This window comes from Corvus hawaiiensis, chromosome 2 (assembly GCF_020740725.1).
Source record: "Corvus hawaiiensis isolate bCorHaw1 chromosome 2, bCorHaw1.pri.cur, whole genome shotgun sequence".
Lineage (NCBI taxonomy): Eukaryota > Metazoa > Chordata > Aves > Passeriformes > Corvidae > Corvus > Corvus hawaiiensis.
In genome coordinates this window covers 56,664,773-56,687,271 of record NC_063214.1, presented here as the reverse complement: position 1 = coordinate 56,687,271, position 22,499 = coordinate 56,664,773, and the positions used below count along the sequence as shown (strand labels likewise).

General features: G+C 43.4%; 1 protein-coding gene across 1 annotated transcript in view; it reads left to right on the top strand.

The window, feature by feature from the left end:
- LHFPL6 (LHFPL tetraspan subfamily member 6) overlaps positions 1-22,499 on the top strand; it is a 139,553-nt gene that overhangs the window by 105,181 nt on the left and 11,873 nt on the right. The window contains exon 3 of the mRNA XM_048295174.1: positions 20,949-21,047. Within this exon, the coding sequence (XP_048151131.1) occupies positions 20,949-21,047 (99 nt within the window). The remainder of the gene's footprint in view (positions 1-20,948; positions 21,048-22,499) is intronic.

The following is a 22,499-nucleotide window of genomic DNA, read 5'->3' as shown; positions in this document are numbered from 1 at the left end:
GACTGCTGCCTTTTAGGAAAGGTGCTGCTTTGCTCCACATCCGTTAGTGGATTGTGATAGTCTCCTTGACTATAAAGTTGATGCCAAGGAGCAGCATTAACTCTCCTTCTTCTGTTGAGGTGAGGAAGGAGACCCACAAATTAACTTTCTGAATCTTTTTCTCCTGACACAAGCATTTCATTTGCTCCCTGATGAATGCAATATTCTCCCCAGGAGCTGAAATAAATTTTACTGTATAATGATGTCATATTTTTCTACTCTTTGTCTCTAGCTTCTTCCACCTGTATTAAATCAGTTGCACTGACTGACCTGTAGTGGGTCAGCTAAGATCTTCCTGCACAGAAACTGAGGAAAAATAGTTTTATTAAAATAAAAAAGAAGGGTAAGGCAAGAAACCTTGTGATGATTTTCTTTTACTGAGGGCGAAAGAGAATTTTTCATTACTCTGCTAAGGGAATGTCTTAAGCATTTCATTTCTTGCTGATGAGAAGCAGAACCTGTGACTGATACCACCTCCCCATTCAAGGGCTGAGTCAGCCTGCCTCTGGACACCTCCACCTTGGAATGTCATAGCCATCCAGTTTCTCATGTCCCCTGTAACAGCTGGGGAAGATGAGCAAAAGCTGAGCGAGTACTAGGGGACATAGAAATCCCTCTTGTCTTCCACAGGATCTGCACACAGTCAGCCCCCCTCCAATGTCCCTAGACATGGAAATATGCATGAAATGCAGGAATAATGTTGACTGTTAAATATAAGGGCTTTATTTGTCCCATGAAAACTGAGCTGTGGTAACCCCACGGCAGGCATTTTACCTGTCACAAATACAAGACATTTTGACTTGCCCTAACCTTCTCTTGTCCTTTCTCCCATTGCAGATTGTTCCTGCAGGCAGCTCGCTCCTACCTTCTGATTTAAAGTGGTCTTTTAGTAAAATATCATGCCACCTTTCTCTCCTTCCACTCCCATCAAAAATCATCACTATTATGGCTCTACCTGTAAAAGCGCAATCTGTCTGAGGAAAGAGGTGTGGCTGCGGGATCTGTCCTAGGCAGTGATAACAGATAAAGAGGTGCCCCTGATTTCAAATGCTGGAGGAAAAAATGATTGCATAGCATTCACCAAAGCAAAATGGCTTCTTAAAACTAGTAAGCTGCAAACTGAGGCAATTCCAGCCCAGAGAACCCTTCAGAAGAGATTACAAATACAAATTTCTCTGTCCTCACTTTTCATGGGCCTTGCTGGAAGGAGAATTCCATTGGTGTTCATTTGCAGCATTCAGCTTCTGCATTCATGAGGCATTTTGACTGACAGAGAAAAGCAAAAAGAGACAGATGTACTCACTGGGGAAGGCTTATATACAATTGAACATGTAAACATTTTCAAACCACTGTTATTTTTTACAACCGTATGAATAACAGTGCCTTGACTTGTGCTCATAGGCCTGTCAGGAGTTATGTAAAGCTGGGTACAAAGCAGCTGCCCCTGATTCACTGCACCACAGGCTCTGGGCATGCAGTGTGTCACTGGTGGTGTTTTGTGCTCCCCTGATTCGAGGTACTACATCAGAGCAAGCACTACAAGTGGGGTGTCAAAGGCACCTTTTGCCATGGCTCTGCAGAGCAAAAAGAAGCTGTACCTACTGCAAGGACTTTGTGTTGCAAACTGTCCACCCAACTCCTTTTTATGACATGAAGGGTCAATAAGTAAATTGTTTATGTTCTTACACCATTCTGCCTTTGGAAACTATCCAAACTCAGCTGAATTAATGTCAGTTGAGTGGCAGGTAATGATAGAGAGTCCTCAGAAGATCTGTCTTGGGACAGTTCATAAGGAATTAGAAACTATTGCCCTTCCCAAATTTGCAGACATTTTTAGTGCCCGATACAGTAAATCTATTTGATGATTGTCAGCAGCATATTTTCAGTACTACTGCTTGCTGGAAGGAGTTTCCACAAAAATGAGATTTGGAGGAATTGTCACCCCCCAGTCAGAGTAATGAGTTCTGAGTTTTGATAATGCTCTTTGTGAGTACAGTGGCTATGCTCAAAAGGAATATTGCAAGGAGACCACCCTTCTTACCCTGGGAGTTAAGCTCACTTCAGTGGCATACATCGCTCACCATGGCAATGGGAATTGAATTTTCCGCTCTCTGAGCTCTCCTGGATACTTAAAGCAGCCTCATGTAATACTATTGTGGCCAGTGTCATTGCACCACTGAAAACTAAATGAATGAATAAATTAGAGCTGTGGCGTTTTGGATTGCTGAATTGCATCCAAGCTTTTTATTGCAGCCATGAACTCCTTTTGCGATGACAGACGGAATGATGCTTATTAGGCAGTTAGGCAGATCATTGGAACGAACAAACGTGAGAGGTACGGGAGCGGGGCTGTACATCAGAGAACTGAGACAGGATTATCTCTTAAGAAACCCCTTTCCAACACCAATTACCTTTTGACTGCAGGGCCCCTTCGTATAACACAACAGTTTATTCTTCCTTATTGATGCAAGTAATCTAAGTTTATGGCTCCTGTCACAATCTTTTCCTCCTTGGCCTTTTAACTGCCTTGAATATAGAAGCTATTCCCATCTTCTTGAAAGTTTGTGTTCCTTCAGCTTTCGGCTTTCATCCTGCTCCTATTTTGTATATCTCTGAATATCCCTCAATGTCATATTTGCAGCACTCATTTCCCTCTTTTGTCTCATTTCTGCACAGTTGTCTCCAAGGCTTTTTTCTTAATCCCATTTACCATGTTGCTCCACAGCCACTCTCAGCTGTGGGCAGCACTGCAGGTCCCCTTGGCTCTGCCCATGTCTCCAGGACTTGGTCAGGTGCCAGACCACTGTTTACATGCCCCTTGTTCCCTTGATGTGTCCATATCAGACTGCCAACCTGTTTTTGTGGTTGGGTGGAGGGTTCCAAACAAACTGACCCAGACTAGGGTTTGATGGTTTGCTCAAAATGATTACTGGTACTTGGGAAGGGGTGATCCTTTGCCCTTGGCATGGCACTTATGTTATCCATCAGTATGCCAACTTGGAGAGTTAATACCAGCAGAATAATAACCCTATAAAAAGTTGTGATTTTTTTTTTTTTGGCAAGTGTAGTTCCCTGAACTGGTTGATGTTAGCTTGAAATTGCATGAGAGGAGGAGGAGGAAGGGGACAAGAAGGCATAGCTGGGAATGTGTAAGAGTGCCTAACTATTCTTTTCAGAAATGGCACAATGTAAGATCTGCTCCTTTGTGACATGAAATTTATCCCAAAGTCATATTTTGTGGCCCAATAACCAGCATAAGAACAGGCTGCTGTGGGGAGGAGCAGTCCTATTGGATGCCCCTCGCGTTGCCACCTGTGCCTGTTGGTGCAGGCAATGACACACTGCATGTGGTAAGCCAGAGCACCTGGAAGTCAACCCAAGGGAGAGAGAAGCCCCACTGCTCAGCTGTCCATGTGGCCACAGCAAGTGGCACTGAACACTCTCTGAAGGCAGTGGTGAGCTGTTATGCTCCAGAGGAGGCTGCTGTGCCTGGGGTTGCCATTGGTGTTTGTTGTGGTGCTTGTTCTCACAGTGTGGTGTTTGTGTGTTGGGGAATGAGAGACAAGCTGAGTCTTTGTCTCCTCAATGGAAATGAAAGGTCAGTGTGATGGGACAGAAGATTGTCATACAGCATTGGGAAGTGACCTTGCCTTCATGTGTATATATACACAAAAAATTCTTCTAGGAGAGCCCTTAAGTGTGGATGTATTTTCCTGGTGAGGCAGATACAAGCCTCCATTTAACTGCTCCCCTGAAATCACACCAGAGCAATCCATTTGGCTGTGGAACAGTTGCCCCAGGAAAGCCATAAACCTTTATTGCTTGGAGACCTTTGAAATTGGACTGGACACACCATGGTGTTCAGCACAGATTAAAGCAATGTGCTTCAGGGAGCAAAGCACAGCAGAATACCTCAGGGAATGAACCACCCTTTGGGAGCAGGGGACTGGATGCAAATTCTACATTTCCATCTCCAGTTTCTGCAGATCTGCTGCATGTTAGACTCGGAGACCTGGAACACAGTGATCTGCTGCAGAGTACAGTGGCACAATCTTTATTTTTTGTTATCCTAAGTTGGATTAAGTATTTATCACTTGCCATTTCTGACTCTATGTTGTTCCTTGTCTTCAGGAAGAAAAAAATCCTTATTTTCTACAATGTCAGTTCCCAAGCAGCCACGTAAATGCTTGTGGCAATATCCTGTTGGGGCAGGCGAGGAAGAAGTGATGATGGGAGAGTTGCAAGCAGACGGGTGCAGACAGGGAGGAGGAAGCCTTTCAACCCATCCCTCAGTGACAGCCAGGTGGGATGATGGCCTTATTCTGGTTCCTGTTGTTGATCCTGTTGAAGTTACCCTGACACTGCCAACAGGTTTTTCAGGTGGGAATATCCAGACTGTAGACACCCCAACCTTGTCTTGATCAGGTTTTATGTAAAAGCTGTTTCCACAATCATTTTAACCAAAAATAGCAGGTATTTACACTTTAAAGTTAGTTGTTGTTTCTTCCTACAAACTGCAAAAAGTTTCTCATATTTAATTTATGCTTATTTCATTTTTTAAAAACAAATAAAAGATGCATTCATAAACCATGAGTTAGAGTATCGTACCATCAAGTAACAATTTTGCATTGTTTCCCAGGGGCATGTTGTTCCCAAATGAGGTATGTAAGTGCTGAGATTGTCATAAGTGGAGGGGTGTACAAAATGGAAAAGATACTGTGGATTTTGCTCATTCCTGGAAGCACAGGATTTGTCAGCCAGTTGGATTATACCAGTTTATCACATCCTCTGGCCATTCCCTATGGCTCCTGTGAGAGAAACACTTAGTGGTATCTCAGCCTCTTCAGATCACACCTGGATCTGCTGGGTTAAATGGCTAATTGAAGGTGAGTGCTTCAGTGTGCATTAGTCAAACCCTGTAGTTAAAATGGCAGATAATTTCTTTGTAGCTGCATGCAAAGGCAAATGTTTGTTTCTCTCATTCTTTGCCATCCCCACAGCCAGCTATGAAGGGCTGCTGAATTAATTGCATAATCTAACAGGGCTCAGTGGCAGGGCTTTGACTTAACTGTGGCTAAGGTATTTGTACTACACAGACTATTATTCTATGCACTCATTCCACATTTGTGTTGAGCCACGTGGGGATATTGAAGATTCTGTAGACCCAGATGTCTGCTGGAATCTCAGACTGTGTAATTCGCTGTGGCCATCAAGACACTAGCTGAGGAGATGTGTCATTTACATTGCTTAGTTTTGGTGCCAGGAGTTGTACCTTCAGGCTTCTTCAGCCCATATCACAGGCTGTGCAAGTAGCTGTGCCCACTCCTCTGGGAGCAAGGGCTGTGGTGGGCTATGCCTTTGGAAAAGTTGGGTTTGTTTATTTACTTGCTGTTTCGATTTTTAAATCTTGTGTTAACACCTTCTCTCAAGGTCTCAAAGCACCACACAGAGGCAAGTAATCCCTTTGCCTTTTTGAACTGATATCCCGTCTTCTTTATGTAGGGAAAAGAAGGCTTCAAGAGGCAATGTGAGTAACACAGTGGTTACACAGAAGTCCCTGGTGGGGACAGAAGTTCGCTGTAACCTTTGGGACCCCCTAGGTCTCTGTAGCGATCTTGGTAACATTTCTCAGTCATTATAGTTGCAGCTTTTGCCTTTAAAAAGTAGTCATGTCAATTAAAGGCAAAAATAAAACAGCGCACCAGGACCTTATCAGTGCATATTCAACCCCATGTCTCTGCTGAGTTGCTCACTCTGCTCTTTAAATCCTAACAGCTGAGGGATGGTCAGAGCTGTTTTGCTCTCCTCCAGAGCCTTGACCTGAGCACTAGCAGTGTCTGGAAGTTGCACCAGAAAGGCAGCACAGGCAGGGTGAAATGTGTTCCTTGAGCCTTGACCCTTTCTGCTTCATTACTGTGAAAAGCCTACCACCGAATATTCATTCATTTGTATTCAACCTGGCTGTTCTGCCTTCAGACCTCCTTTCTTGTCTGCAGCTGACAGGATGTCACGAGGAAGTGACACGGCAGTGACACTCCGTATGTCATGGTCCACTTCTATTCGAACTTGATTTTTATCTAGTAATGAATCAAGCCACAGGAGTCCAGTCTGGGAAAAAAAGTGTCCCAAGGAAGCAAGCAGAAGCTAGAAAGTTTTTCAGTCCATTTGGAAATAAGAATGCATTACAATGCGCTTTTTCCCTCCATAGCAGACGCCGGTATTCTCACAAGGTAGACTGGGTACAAAAGGGGTTTTGCATTATTTATTAGTGTGCCTCTGTCACACATAATGAGGGCTATAAAGTATGTAAGAGTTTATAATTGGCTATCTGCAAGAAGTAATCCTAAGGGGGCTGTGTAAGGATCAAATAAATTATGCTTCGTTATAGTAGTTATGCCAAGGATATTAGAGAATTGGTTTTAGTTGGAGGAAAAAAATTAGGAGAAGCAGAAAAAGAAAACTCTTTGTTGCTTCCCAGACCCACTTCCGTCAAAGATTTTACAGTCTGAGGGAAGATTTCAGTATTTCTCTTTAAAATTCCTGATGTGTTCAAGATGCTAAATAAGCAGTTGCCAAGATACTAGTACAAATAATGCATAAATGGAGTTTATCTAAATTGTTTTATTAACAAACTTTACTGAACTCTCCCATGCAGTTAAGCAGGAATCCCAATTCCCCATTATCCACCATTGGCACATCAGCTTTCAGAAATGAAACTTTTATCTCTTCCTCTCAGGGGGACAAGAATGCTCTCCCCTTCCCCCCACCCCTTCCTTCCTGGAATCTAATTATTGTTCTGATAATTCAAAACAAGGATTCTGTGTCAGTAAAAGAGACAGGAAAAAAAAAAAAAAGAAAGATTAATAGCTGGTCCTGGAAGCTGTGATGGTATCATTTTAAAATGAATATTTACATTTTAGAAAAGCTGGGACTAAAGGGATCTCAATGTTTCTGACTTAGTTGTAGGGCTCTTCTAATGCTTCTGGATACAATTTTTGTTTCAATGGAGGTGCCTCTGGAGTACGTAAGTTAGACAAGGAAAGTCTTGTCAGATGCAGGAGGGAGGGAATATCCCTTCCCTTAAAGCAGTTGCTGGGTATTATTCTAGTTTTAAATAGGAAGTCAAAGGATGACAGGGTTTCTCTCATGATAAAATATACTCGGTTTTCAGCAATTTCCAGCAGTGAAAATTAGTTGTGCTTTTGTGTTTTAAGTGTAATACTTTCACAAGTCTAAAAATATATCCTATAACCCTTATGAGACCCTGGTTGCACCAGTCCCTGTCCAAGCATAAAGGGAGTCATGTTCTGGAATACTTTAGCAAATGAGTGTTCTGCATGGACAGTGTTGTGTGAGAACTGTGGAAAGCAGGAGGCAGCTGCTGGGACAGGGAGCAGCAGAAGGACTGCAGCCTCTGTAAGTAGCCCGGCTCAGCCTGCACACCAGAAACTGCACTCCAGCTTCAACCAGGGGCTGTTTGCTGGATACATAACTCTGTCAAACAGCTTTGGCTTGGGATCACTTGCAGGTGGTTTTATTTGCATCAGAGAAAACATAGGATGCTCATTTCATATCTGAACTATAAATTGTGGAGACTCAAGCAGGAATCAGTGGCACAAGTGGCCAGTGAGGAGCTGGACGGGTCACAGGAGCCAGCTGGTTCTGAAAGAAGAACGCAAACAATAGTTAGTCTTTGAGGATGGTTGAAAATAAGGGGCTTTTCCTCCTTGAAGACTTTATAAATGGTCCAAGTGCCATCGTTAGTGGCTCCTGCAGCCATCTAACATTCACCTCATAGGTTGTTCATTTTCTGTTTCAATTTTTTTCTTAAATTCTCTCTCAATCCTTGTAGGAGGTCCAGCCAATGCTAATATTGCTCCTTAGCATTCCCTACTCCTAGGTCCAAATAAAAATGCATGTCTTGTATCTAGGAATTGCATGCTCCATTCACTAAGTATTAATCCATTAAGCCAATGATCTTGTAAATTGGAGCAGAAATATTGTGTGCTGGGGATGGTATCAAAGCAGTGATAGGCTTTTACCAAGGACAGCCTTTATAGCAAAGAGTTGCTAGAAGAGTCTTCCACTGCTCATAAAGCATTATTTCTAAAAAGTTTTTAGGAAGAGAGGACGGGGATGAGCTCCAAGAGCCACACAGTTCATTTTAGGGTTTTGCTAGTTGGTATTATCATCACCTTCAATGTCTTCATTTCTCTTAGCTCTCCATTTGGGTTCTCTCCATTGAAAGCAACAAGTTTGATTCATTATTCAACTGCTCTGATAGTATTCTGGCATGGCTTTTTGTTTTTTGAAGGGAAAATTCCAGTAGATTGTGGAAGCCAGCAGCCACAGAAATCCTCTGGGAAAGAGGAGGAGACTGTATGGAATGGCCAGTTCTAGCAGGAAAAAAAAAAGGAATAAATCGTGACTGCTGAATCCATTATAGAGAAAGGTGCTGCAAAGAGGGGAAAAAAATGAAATGGTCTCTCAGAGCCCCAGCAGGAATTTAGCAGAGTCCATGGTTTAAGGGGTGAACTGAAATTATCACAGGAAGATACTGGTTAGTGAAAAGTTCTGTTGCAGACACAGAGCCACAAGAATAGAATGTCTTAGAAGGTGGTGGGGTCTCCATTGTGAGGGGCTTCTTAAAAACAGGTTCAACAAACAGTTCTTTTGGAAGGTACAAGTAGAGCTTATCCTGACTTTGAGGCTGCCAGATGATTTAAATGACCTCTTCATGTCCCTTCCAGCCCTAGTTTTATTACTAAACTTTACTGAACTCATTTCAGAATGATTTCAAAGATGGGCTCATGAGTTCATCATGGGAGAAGCACACCCTTCTACTCAGTTCTTCCCTTTCACACACTGGTTTTCATTAACAGAAAGAGTCAAGAATGTTTGAGATGTTGGTAACGTTGTCCATATGGATTCTCTCTGAAGAGGATAAGTGACAGTGCCAAATTTTTCTGAGCTGCAGATGTGCAATGTATTTGTAACAAACTGCAGCTCCCATCCAAAATTATATTTATCACATTTTGTGGGAAACTGAAAAATGGGATCTATTTGAGGGAAATTGACTCTATAGAGTACGTCTTTCCTCTGCAAATTGTGTCAGTTATTGAGTTTGAATTCCTTTGGATAGGAAGCACAGAATAATCTGTATTTTTATTTGTTTTTAAAAATAAAAATATATATTTTCTTGGGGTATGTCTCATGATGCAAGCTTTTCAGCATGTGAAAATCATGCAGAACAAAACAGACACAGTCTAACAGTATGAAACAGTATTTTGAGTGTTACACAGTTCTAATTGGAGCTGTGTGGAATCTTACCGTCCCTCTTACTGAAAACAAAGTGGCTGAGAATGGGGCAATAGTTGGTTTTAGTTTAATTGAGGAAGCCATACGAATGATCAATTTCACATGGAGTCTATTATTGCTTACATTTAACTCCATTTCTTTTGATTTCCCACTGTAGTTCAGCACAAAGGCAAACAGCACTGAATACACCTTTGTTCATGTGTAGATTAATTCATGTGCTTAGCTGCTTGCTCTGCAAGTAGCCTTGTGAATGCAAAGGGTATTTAAAAAGCTGCTAAAAAATGCTGCAGCTACAGCAGCAAACAGTGAATTAAACTGACCTTTTCTTCAGCAGTTCCCATGTATTTTACAGCACTTCACTGTCTGAGCATTAGCCATCAGCAATGGATACACTGTATGGATAGAGATGCAGTTGATGGCTGCAGGCCTGTGTATCAACTGTGCTGATGGTGTGAACATTTTTGCAGAGCAGAAGGAGACTTAAACCCGTAAAGCATCAGTGAGAAAAGCATAAAGTGAAAAGTGATTCTCAGCTGTGCTTGATGACTGCCACTGACTTTTACAGCATTATTTATCTTACTGTATATCCTATCTAGAGAAGTGATTTCCAAACTCGTTTGATTTGAGGGGTCTTAGAGACTCTTCAGTAGAAATGTGGAGCCATTCAATCTTTACTGCAGGTATAGATTTCCTAATGCCATGTATGAACTTCCTTGGAAAATTCTCTGTGGCTTGCCAGAGGGTCTGCAGAGCATGTACTGAAAGTGTTACTTTAAAGTCTTGAGTATAGCTGAAGTTTAACTGAGATGTGCAGTGGTTGATCTTGTATTAATCCACAGACAGCTCAAGTGAAGTAAAACCAACTGAAAAAAAAAAAAAAGGCAAAAGCCTGGTATGCAGTACTCTCCCACTGGATATAGGCTTTGTATCAGTTCCAGTTTCCCTGTGACTTTGGGGATATGCCACCAAAGTGAAGGAATTGGCTGGACATATTTTGTTGCTTTATTCATTATCTAAAAACTATTGCTTTTTAATAAATCAGTGAACTAATAGACATGGAAAAGCAATTATTTGGGTACACACGGATTAAACCCCATTGGAGTAGTGCTCAAGAGCCAGGATGGTGCAGACATAGTGCTTGTAACAACCTTAGTCTGAACAGTTTGTGTTGAAAAGATATGGGGATGCTTGTCTATTTATCCATTTTTCTGGTTAGGCATCTTCACTGATGCACGATATCGTTCCTTCATTCCCTCGTTACCGTCCTTCATGAGATCAGTTCACGTACTGGGAAATCCTTCGAGCATGGAGCTTCTGAACAGTTCTGCCTAGTTTTGGCCAGTCTCCACTTGCTATTGAAATTCATGTTAATGAAAAGGAGTATGCCTTATCTACTATGACTACATGGAGAGTTTTGCATTTTGGGAAGTTAGTTATTAAACTACCTTTTATTAATTACAGCAGGCACCCTTGTGTTTCTAATGGAATGATTTCTATTTAAATACATTATGCCATATGCCATATGCTGCTCTAGACTCTTTGAACTGTCAAGCATTTGATTCTGAGTCACAAAACGACGGGGTGAACACACAGATGGGTTGTCACATAAAGAAGTCTGATGGCATGTGATAACACTCAGGCTTTTTTTTTTTTTCCCCTCATAAAGCTTATAATGTACAAGCATTGATCAGGGCTTGCCAAACAAAAATGAGCTGACAGTTAAACTCCAGAGTGTTTTCTGGAGTTCTTCAAGCATTTCAGTTCCACTCTGCAGACTCACTCTGCTTTTAACTGGACCATGTCACATCTTTTCAGAACAATTGGTGTCAATCATTTTATTGTGCGACAAACTCCGGGAGAAACGGCGCAGAGACTTGCCAAGCTAGTTCTGAGTGGTAACAACTGAGGCAGACCAAGATCATTTTGAAGCAGCAAATTTTTTCCATACAACTGGTTTTCTTTTAAGGCAAACATACAGGTTTACACTTAGGAGAAACACAGGTTTTCCTTCAATCTTTTCCTTCTTCTGTAACATTCAGGTAATTTCCCATAAAGGAAGAAAATTGATGACAGGAATTGAAACATTTGCATCTTAAGGGCAGAATGAAGGCAGAAGGATAGAAGATAAGGAATAAAGAAAAGTGTAAGTTTGGGCCAGATTGATACACTTTATAAAGGTGTTTACAATACAGCTATTTTCCTTTGAGGTAGGTTTCTAAGCTCACATTAAGATCAATAGATATCTACGGCGGACCTCATCAGGCTAAGTCTAGATGCTTTGCACTGTTAGAGATACCCTAGGGTCTGCAAAATCTCTGTGTGGGCTGGCAGGTATGACAGAGGACTTAGGGGAATCTTGCACTGTTCTGGAGAGGCAACTAAAGGAGGAAGATACTGAACAGCAATTAAACTGGCAGAAGGTGACACATTTGGGTGGCTAAATCCCACTCTGGCTTTGTACTTCCAGTGGAGCACAATTCAGGCACTGACCTACAAGTGCCTAGTGCCATTTGAGATGCCTTTGGCTATTCCATCTCCAGCTGCAAATCCAGATGCATATGGCTTTCCCTGCTGCCTCCATGTCACGTCTGCCAGTCCCATGTGAATGTCTTTGCTGTCTTATGTGAGCTTAGATGTGTCCTAGTCACAGACCTATGTTTATGTATTCTTTAGGATGAGAAAAATGTCTTCTAGACTCCCCTAATTGCACTGACAAAGATCTCAATTGCCACTGCAGAGGCATCTGCTCAGGTTTGGTATGCCCTGTGTCACCTGAGGCACCTAGAAAGGAAGCATCTCTGGGTGGGGAAATTTCCCTCTCTGAGCCTGAAGCACCTCTGTAGTAATGAGCACACCACCTTTGATCAAATGAAAAAGAAAGATAAGTGATGTTTCTTCTGTCAGAAAACTCCCATCTGCACCCTCCATTGCCCCATGCTCTGTCACAGTGAAAATGAGGGGTGTGACTGTCCCATGACACAGCACTTTGCCAGCTGGATGCTGGTATGTATTTGTAATACCTTGTTTTAGTTTTCCTCTGCCACTGGCCCCACTTTCCAAGAGCTCTAGTAGGCAGGTGGCATTTCTTCACTGTGCCTGTTTGCTGAGGTTGGGAGCCAAGCAGGTGCCAGGCAGGGCATGATCACGGTGTGGAGTAACCCAAAGTAACACAGAAAGTCTCATTAAAGGTATGGGGCTTGACAGTCAGAAGAAGGGGGGTTAAGTAAAGTCAAATGCTGTGAATTAAAACCTGGAGCTCAGAACAGGAAGAGAAAGGGTGTTGGGGTTTTGCCCTTGGCTGAAAACCCTATTTCCATCACTTTCCATATTAAGCAGTGTTATTGGAGGTAGGATCTGCAAGCTGAAGGTTGTAGCATTGTATTCTCTCTGGTTTTTCTTGTTCTTATGCTTCATTTTGCTTTGCATGTAAGAGTCCCTCTAATGTCCCACTATAGGAAGTCTGTGGCAGAAACACCTTGACCTTGAGTGAAACCCTGAACTAACTTGCTGTCTCATGTGTCATGACCCTTGTAGGAGGAATGGGAAGAAATTTGGTGCAGCATAGAATTATTTCTCTCTGTGTGCCCCTGCTGCCCAGACACTGGGATGAGGGAGTCCCTTACTGAATTCATTCACATTTGAGAATTCACAGGATTGTTCCCTCTCTCAAATGAGGCATTTTAAGCTCAGGCTCAGTAAGGAACCAGTCAAATGCCCCATGTTCAGTGACTACTAACTAAAGGTAGAACTTTTGCCCAAAGTGTTGATCTTGTGTTTAATCCTAGTAAAAGCCCATTTCAGCTCCATGTCTGGTTTTCCTGAGGGACAGATACTAACAGTAATGGATTGGTGTGATAACATTTCTCTAACAGAAGAACAGAGAAATCAAAGAACAAAGTGATGGTGATGAGAGCAGGTAGAAGTGTAACCCCAAAGAAGGGATGTTCTGGGCGAAGAGCTGTCAGTATAAAGACACTGTCCCTCACTAACTGAATTGAGGCTGGACTCCCACGGGCATGGGAGCCAGGCTGCCTGCAGCTGGCACGGCCCTGCTCCCCTCTTTCTTCTCTTGGGTCCTGCTGCTCTGCCCAGGCTCTGGAGTTTGTCTTAATCTATTCTGACCCACTTCTATCACTCCATTGCTTGCTTGGTATCAGCTCCTGGAGGGTTCTTTGAACGGACTTCAGAAGCCGTGTCTACTGAAGTATTTCGCATCTCAGTTTTTAACCAATTCGTCTTTAACCATGTTTTTTGTTGGCTAAGGTATGTCTGAAGGCAGCAGACAACTTCAGGTGCCAGCTGCACTTTACTTTCACACTCTGGAGTCACTTTTATGACAGGTAAATGCTTTAAAATCATTAAAGTGAGGTGAGTTGTTAAATCACAAGAACCAGATAGTGAAAGTCCGTGCTGCATCTAAAAATTGGTTTTGTTTTGCTTGTCAAGATTACTGTACCTTCAAGTGACAGATGGGAATGTGAAAACTTTCTATCATCCTTGAAGATTCAGGCTGGCTAATAGAGAAAAAAAAAGTGAAAGGAAAAATCATCATTAAAATGGTCTTGAAAGTGATGACTTCTAAATTATTGTCTGTCAGCTTCTCCATATGGCCTGAATATCTGTCAGATGAACAGTATACATTAGAATTTCTGTACAAAACAAACAAAAAAAAAGGCAAGTTTTCTTTTTGGTCAGGTCTGAAAATAAAAGAAGAAAAAGTAGATGATGGGGGAGAGCAAGGAGGAAGATAATTTGAAATAGGCATTTCTCACTAAAAAGTGACTGTACAAAAAGCAACCTTCAGTTCCAGTTTTATTTTCTCTTTGCAGTACTTATATCAAGTCTGGCCCATTCCTTTTATTTTTCTAAGTGAAAATACAAATTGGGTTTTTACAATAACAAGGCACGGTGAAGGGCTCCTTCCTTCTTCAGAGCCTTCCCAGGGTCCCTGTTACAGCAGTGCAGACCCCTCTAACTGCTGGGCGAGGAGGCCTTTATGGTACCCAGCAGTCCATTTCACTGCATTCATAGGCTGTAAGTGTCTGGAGCTGAGGATGTACAAAAAATGAATGCATGTAAAAAGCTCTTGAAAAGCCCATAATCAAGGAAAGCCACCACGGGTTTAGTTTCCATTTTAAAATGCATTTTGTAGCAGCAAGACTCTGAGGCTGAGTCCAAAGCTAAGTGCCTCATTCACTGCCATCACCATCTCTCTTTATTCATCAAACTGATAGCTTTCATCATCAGACTTAGCTGAATCATGTGCTTAGATTTGCCCTATGCGAGGGAGAAGGAAGGAGACTCTGGAAGGTTTGGCTTTATTTAACAGGCTTTTGATGCAATGATCAAATGGACTGACAAAAAACCCAAGGATGAGCCATTTAGCAATCAGGGAATGCTGTGTCCTCAACAAGTGAGAGGAAGAGCCGAGTCTGTAAAACAGGACTTTCAGCTATGAATGGTCAGGACAGTTGCAATTAATTTATGATGTGATGCCTGCATGGGTTATTTAAGGCACATCAGGTCCTGAGTGGAGGCTCCCATTGAAACCACAGCAGCAATCTGAGGATAGCTCACCACAAGGATTTGCAAGTTTCCTTTGTTGTGCACTGGCTTTTACTGATAGGTCTTGGTGTTTATGAGTGCAGTCATTTTGCCCACAGCAAAATCTGGTTAACATCTCTTGGTTTGTTAATCCTTCTGTATTTATTGTTCAAGACTTGCTCATATCCAGGCTATTCTTGGAGATATTAATAGTGGTTAATATTTTACCTCTTGGAGTAAGCCGTTTGCTGCATGCCACAAATCATTTCTTTATCACTTCAAAGACGAGACCTAGATCTGTGCCAAGCCACTAGTGTAATTACTGTCCCTTCCCTGCCGCATCCACCATATGCAGAACCTGTTACATGTAATTATTTTCAATCACAAGCACCACTCCAGACAGACAAGATCATCTTTCAAGTGCTAACTGTTACTAAAATACGATCATGCATTATACTCACAGCAAGAGTGACAGGGAAGGCAATCTGGGAGAGACAAGGATTACTCTGGATGGTTTAATATTGAGGCATCCACTGTCTGACCCCCTGGTTTGTAGTTTTAGAATCTGTAGGTCTGGGCAGCTCCTCACTTAGCCTCATAGGTTGGTTTTAGACTACTTTTTGAAGGGATCCATCATTCTGCATGGACCACACAAAGAGCCTAGGGGCTGTCTGGGACCGTATTAAATACTGAAGCCAAGGTCTTAATTCCAGCTTTGGATTGCCAAATCTGGTTGCTCTCAGTCAGCCCTGCATGTCTCTCCCCATGCCTTGCTAGCACATTGAGCCAGATGCAGCATTCACAATAGCAGTGTTTCACAGACCAGGGCAGGGAGCCTGTTTCATTCCCAAATATGGAACCTCTCCAGAAAAGCTGGTCTGTGACAGTGCCGACACCTCCACTGGTGCATGGTACGTCATCTAAAACAGCTGCTGTGTGCCACCAGCACCTCCACTTGCTGACTCACCCTGTCCCACTGACTGGGTCCCTCACACCTGGAGGCTGCAGCCCCTTTTGTGAAGGTGCCATTTATGGATCTGCATATTTTCTTCCCCTTTCAATTTCTTTTAACGACTGTAGTGGATAATGGAAGATGACAGGGGATGGTAATTACAGGACATTGTTGGTTTTGGTTTTCTTCCTTTTTTAAAAAATGTTATAGGCATCCTAAGCATTTTAAGCAGCTGTAAAGATGGGTGTGGTGTCCTGGGTAGCATAGCTGGCTAAATGCAATAGAGCAGGCTAGAATGTGACTCTTGACTTAAACTAGTAACTGCTCTGAACTGAAGCTGCAAAATTAGCTTAATGATTTCCACTGGGTTTGCAGCCCTTGGATTCAGCTTGGATCTTTCAATGGAGGATGCAGCTGTTCAGCGGGATCTACATTCTCTGTGATTAAATAAATTGGCTGTGACCATGTATGAATTATTAGTAAGGTAAAAGTACGCAGCCTTTTTGCTTTTGCAGGATCTGATCCACACAGCTGCTTACAAACAGGCATGGATTGATTAGAAGGGAGGGAAGGGACTGAGGGGCTTTTGTCCAAGTCCTATTAACACCATGGGCTTTGAGGCACACCCCACACTTTCAGTGCATAAAATAAGGGAGCTGAAATGCCAGTTCCCAGCTTCAGTGCCCATGCAGACCGAGGCAGCATCAGTCCTGTTGAAGTCATGTAGAATCCTGCTGAAAGCAATGGGATGTGACACACATATGCTCATACATATAAATATACCTCCAGGCATAAAGTAAAACTTGTGAAACTTTTTCTAGCTGGCTAACAGGCTCTAAATCTTTGTGGAAGTCTTATGCTGAAGGCAAATGTGGTAGTCTGTTAACCCCCTGATTCTGTGCTGTTCCCCCTGTTCCCTGCCCTAGCCCTGGCCACTCCCTCAGTTTCTCCCTATTTGCTCCTGTACCCCAACCCCGCCCAGGGATCCCCCCTGGGCCCCTGACAAAACCACCCCGCACCCAGACCATGCTGTCTCTCTATCTCTGAAAATTGGGGGGACAAGATGTGATTAAAGCCATCTCAAACCCTCATGAGAGACCCTTCTCTACCTTCTTTACCATCCACTGTGTTGTAACGCTGCTGGCTGCCGGAGCCAGATCGAAATGGACTCTGGGATGCGACTGATCCCATGGCCCTAGGAAACCCTCGCTGAGCTCTCAGGGAGCAGCAGCCTGCTAGGCAGAGTCCAGTGGTTACAACAGGCAAACCCCTGAGCCTGGCCTGAACCTTGCCTGCAAGAAGTACTAGAGGACAAAAGTGTTTTGTCAATAGACATAAATCCGCAACAGGTGCATATGCACCACAAAAGGGAGCTGTCTGAAGGTCAGTCGAAACCAGCTGAAAACCAGTGATGTTAAAGGACATGTCAGAGCAACAGCTTTAAGTCCTGTGGCCAGTTGGTACCTGTGACAAAACAAATATTAATAGGCATAAGCCTTTTTGCCAGATGGGAACACAAACCCGTGGGCTCTGAAAGTTGTGTTCACTAAAAGAAGCGTGTGAGCTTGCTCATGGCTTTGTACCTTGTTGTTTGCACATAAGCATGCTGCCACTCATGCTTTGGGGTCATGTGGCAGCACCAGCAATAGGCAGGAGTTTCCCACTTGATCTGATCATCCCAGTCAGTGCAGCCTGCAGTCGGAAAAGAAGCTGCACTGCTCGGTGACTGGTACTCCGTAAGTGAAACTCAGCACTGATAAAGCCAGTACCCAGCTGGAGAACCATCTGTCACTGGGGTAGGGAGGCTTTCTGACATAGTTTTCCCTTATTTGGTTTATCTCTTTCTAGGAGGCACAGCTAATGGTGAGGCTCAGTGGTGGATGCTGTGGGCTGGTTGTTAGGCAGTGTTGGAATGGCTTTAAGGGCAATCATCCATATGTGAGCTCCTTTGGAGCAATTCAACATTACAGTATATTGCATTGCTAAGGAATTTTTGACCGAACCCCAGAATTTATTTTCACTGAAACTGGGCTTTGAACTTACAGACATGGGTGTACAGAAATGGGAAAAGAGGTGTGACAGGGGGCTGAAGGAGTCTGAATACGGAAGGAAATAAATTGCCAAAGTTTGTGATCACTGATCCAGTGTAGCATCAGAGGCAGAAAGAGTGAACAGGTACCCATGTTTGGAAAAGGATGAGCTGTGTTTGGAGAGTGGCAGTGGCAAGTGCTGTGAGCAACATTCATGGGAAAAAACCCAAACAACAACCTGTTGCTGCAATAAAACCTAAAGAGAGCTGAAAACAGTCTGTGAATGCAGTGGGCACTAGGCACTCTTGCCACCTGAGGAGAGTAATTGGCAAGGGCTGAGTAAGAGCTTGTTCTGGGTTTGGAGGAGCAGCATTGTTATGCTAATAGTCCTTTCACTTGCCTGCAGTGCTGCTGTTGTGCTCTCCTGGAAGAACTGGGCAGAAGGCTTTCCCAGGACCTATTTGTGAGGAAGGGCTGGCTGCCGTTTAATCTGGTCCAAGGCAGGCGGGTGCAAGCCTGCCTTCCCTCCTACCCCCTGCACACATCTCCCTGCCCCTCACAACAGAGCCCTTTGAGCATTTGTAAGGTCTCCCAGACAGTCTGTTCAAGTACACAAGCTGATTGCAAACAGCCCGGCCAGGGCAGCTCACTTTAGGCCAGAGCGGCTTCTGAGCTGTGGCTGCCTGGGCTGGCACTGGCTGTGTTGTGGGTGCCATGAGCAGTGTGGGAAGGGGTCAGAACCACTGCAGGACTGGCTGGGGCTGCCACAGTCCACTGGTCTGTGAGGCTGTCTTTGGCATCTATGTGTTCTTCCTCCTTTCCCCAGACATTCATCATCGGTGATGATGTTGCAGAAATGCTTTGCCAGGGAGCACATGCTCTTTATTGTCAAGAGAGGAGGAGCAAGGTGATGTGAAGTCAAGAGATAATGCCCAAGGTCAGCAAGTGACAGCTGTAGGGCTTGAAGCCTTGTGCTCTGCCTAGCAGGTAAAAGGCACCCCTCCTTGCCCCATGGGGTCCTGCCCCTTCCTAGCACACCACTCATGCTCTCTGTGCTTCACAACACCTTTCTTGCTTTAACAGTTCAAGGGAGAATCAACAGGGGCTTTATGAGAGTCTTAGGCTATCTTTAACAAATGTAGACCCAGTTTTGGCCTAAATTCTCTTGTCTGAGAAACATCCTTTCTGAGAATTTAATTAGAAGTGGTTCTCATTTACATGGATTCTACCAGCTGCCCTGAGCTCTATGGCCCTAGGGGAAAAAAAATCAAATGATACTGTGAAAGTTATTAGTGAGGACATTAGAAGCAACCATACCCAGATTAGTTCTGAAAATACCTAGCATTCACATGTCCTTAATTGCTTTTCTCCTGTCACAGCTGTTGGGTGAATGCACCATCTGAGAGAGGGCTGCCTCAGGGATTTCTTTTTCATTATGTGATGCAGATATGGAGGCAGGAGCAGGCAATGACTGCTCAACAAGGGAAGGAAGAAGTAGGCTTGAGCAGCGAGAAGAAATTTGAACCTAGTGGAGGGAGATCCAAGGAGTTAATACTGGGCTTAAACCAGGGGCAGGTGTGCTTGGAGGAGCAGCAGAGAAGCTGCTGAGCTACTTTGTTAGCAGCCAAGATGCTAAGAGCATTAAACATCTTTTGAAGAAAGATGAGATACCACTTCTGGACTTTAGTGTCTTGTTCAGGTGTGTTTTTGAGCAAATCAAGAACATAGTAAGATGATTTCTGTATTTTACAGGAACATCAGCAATATGAGAAGCTTAGGTATCTGGAGAATGGAGACAGTAGAAAGGTACAGCAAGCTCCAAGCCCTGAGTAAATCCCTCTCAGGACTCCTGTTAGACTGGTGTGATGTCCACAGTGTCTCTGTCACAACACCCAGGGCTTTTCTGCTCTGGGAGCAGGGCAGCAGAAATGCTTTGCCAGGGAGCACATGCTCTTTATTGTCAAGAGAGGAGGAGCAAGGTGATGTGAAGTCAAGAGATAATGCCCAAGGTCAGCAAGTGACAGCTGTAGGGCTTGAAGCCTTGTGCTCTGCCTAGCAGGTAAAAGGCACCCCTGCAAACCTTGGGAGGGCTTGCTTGGCTTTACAGCCTGTGAAGTGTCAGATGCCCCTAGCCCATTATCTACATAGTGCTTTGTTTCCAGTCTCATAAATAAGATCTGACACAAAGGAGGCAACATTAAAATGTTGTAACATACATTGAAATGTTCTCTCTAGGCTGTCTGTGTAAAATGCTTTGCCAGCTACATCGGCCTTTTGGCAGCTGCTGCAGTGACAGCTGAGAATGCAATATGATAAAAATGCCACTTCTGCAAAATAGACATGGTGCATGGGTGCATTGCTGATTCCCAACAAGGTCTTGTGAAGGGACAGGATTTGCCAAAACACATCTGTCTGGGGCAGCATGAGGGCTGGAGAAAGCAAAGCATCTTGTGAATGTTAAACCAAGTATGACAACAGGTAAATGACTCAAGACCTCAGTTGTTTCAGCTGAATGAATTAAGAAAACTTTGTGGAGTGTGTACCTGTGGTATGAATTGATCAAGTGGTATGAAACCATTATTCCCTTGCTTTTGAAAGAGTGAAAAACAAAGCAAAATGGCAACAAATTAGCACAACTGTCAGTTTTCTTGATGTAACCTTGATGGACCCTGGTTGATTGTTGTTTTAATTAATCAGAAGCAATCAGCTTGTAAATGCTATCATTAACACACTTCTTTTTAACCACACGTTGTGTATTCCAAACTGCATATTTAGCTGTTCTGGAGAGTTGAAGAGGAGTCTAAAAGCTCTCAGATAAAAGCTTCAGAAGCTGAGCGTGGCTTCTGATGCTGAACTGCTCAGACTGGCTCCAGCCCACAGACCAGCTTTAAAACTGCAGCAGAAGGCAGCAGTCCAAATGGTTTTCATCTGTTTTTAAGGGAAGAAGAGACCTTTTCTGTGGGATTCCCAAATTGCAGTTTGACACTTTGATTCCCAAGTGGCAGCCTGTGTATAAGCTAACGGCAATTGCTTGTATAAACTTTTATTTCCTTTTCTCTCCATAGGTTTGTTGATTGGCTCTGGTTGTGCCCTCTATCCTCTTGGCTGGGACAGTGAAGAAGTCAGACAAACCTGTGGTAACCTTTCCAACCAGTTTGAATTGGGTGAGTCATCACCAGGGCATTTCAGCCACATTAGGCTCTTCTATGTGTTGGCCATAAAAGCAAACTAGGACATAAGCACAGGCTTGGGGAAGCAACCTGTGTGTGGTAGGCTATTCATATTGCATAATTCTGGTATGGTGCCAAGGCAGGGGATTTCAGATAGATCTCTGGAAATATTTTACAGAACATTATAAGAGAAAATGTATGGATGGATGCATATTTTAGGAAATAAATCAGATTTAATAGTCTTGCAGTATGGGAGCTAACACTCCTGGAGATCTTGACAGGGTAGATAGAGGCATCCCATCACAGTGCAGGTCAGGGTAATTCTCTGTGAGTGCAATTGTCTGTCTTTGAATTCTGGGATGTTTATGGCCTTCTAACACAAGCCTAGAGTGTATTTGTATGTTACTCACATACTTGGGAAGCTGGCAAATAACACTTTCACCCTATGTTTGCTTTCTCCCAAACAAGTTACTTGTCTTACTGCTGATGACGGCATTGCGCCTGGAATGAGAGCCAGGGATGCAGCCAAACCAGGCTCACACCTGTGCTTTCTCTGGAGGGGTTCTAGAAAACAAGGAAAACAGCAGCAACCTAAGGATCAAACAGTGTGGATGGTCAGGATCTGATGTTTGAATGCACATCCAGATCCTTATTTAGCAGGAAAGATTGATGCAATTGCTGATACCCTTCTCTGTAAGTGCTCTCTGACCCTGTGTCGCTTGAGGAAGAGGGGGATCTGCAATCCTGAAGAGACTGAACACCTTGACCCCCCACAGACTCGAGGGCTTCTGCTCTTAAACATAGAGAACTCCCCATTTCCAGCCTCTGCAAGCTAAACCTTAGTTAAGCTTAGAACTTCTTTCCATGGCTGTGTGTGCAGGACTTGTGCACGGCCTGACAGTAATCCCAGTGCAAGGAATAGTAGACAAAAATGGTCTCCTAGGGTTAAAGATAAACCTGCTGCATTATCTCTTGATTTTACACTGATGTTTTTCAGGAGTAAGGAGATTTGTTTCCATCTCAGAGGTGTTTCTTGTCAAGATATGCAAATGAATTGAGGTTGAAAGATAAAGAAATACTGCTTTGGGAGAGATGTTCCAGGCCAGTTGCCCCTACAGAATTTTTGTGGTGTTTTGAGTGCATTTGATCTGGCAGGGGACCAGAAATTCTTATAACCAATATCAGCACCCATCACTACAGTGCCACTGATGTCTTATCAGCAACCGCCCATGGTGTTGCTCAGGGGATGTGGAATGTGCTCTGAAAGCTTTACCTTGTTATTCTGAACTCTACTATCCTTCTGTTCTTTTGATACTAAATTTGCTCGTCAGGGAAGTATAAAAAGTTCCTGCAAATTTTTTATTCACCTAATAATAGAAAGATTTAAACACAAAGGAGAGAGAACAATAAGAACAGAAATGTATAGTTAACTAGCAGAAAAAAAAA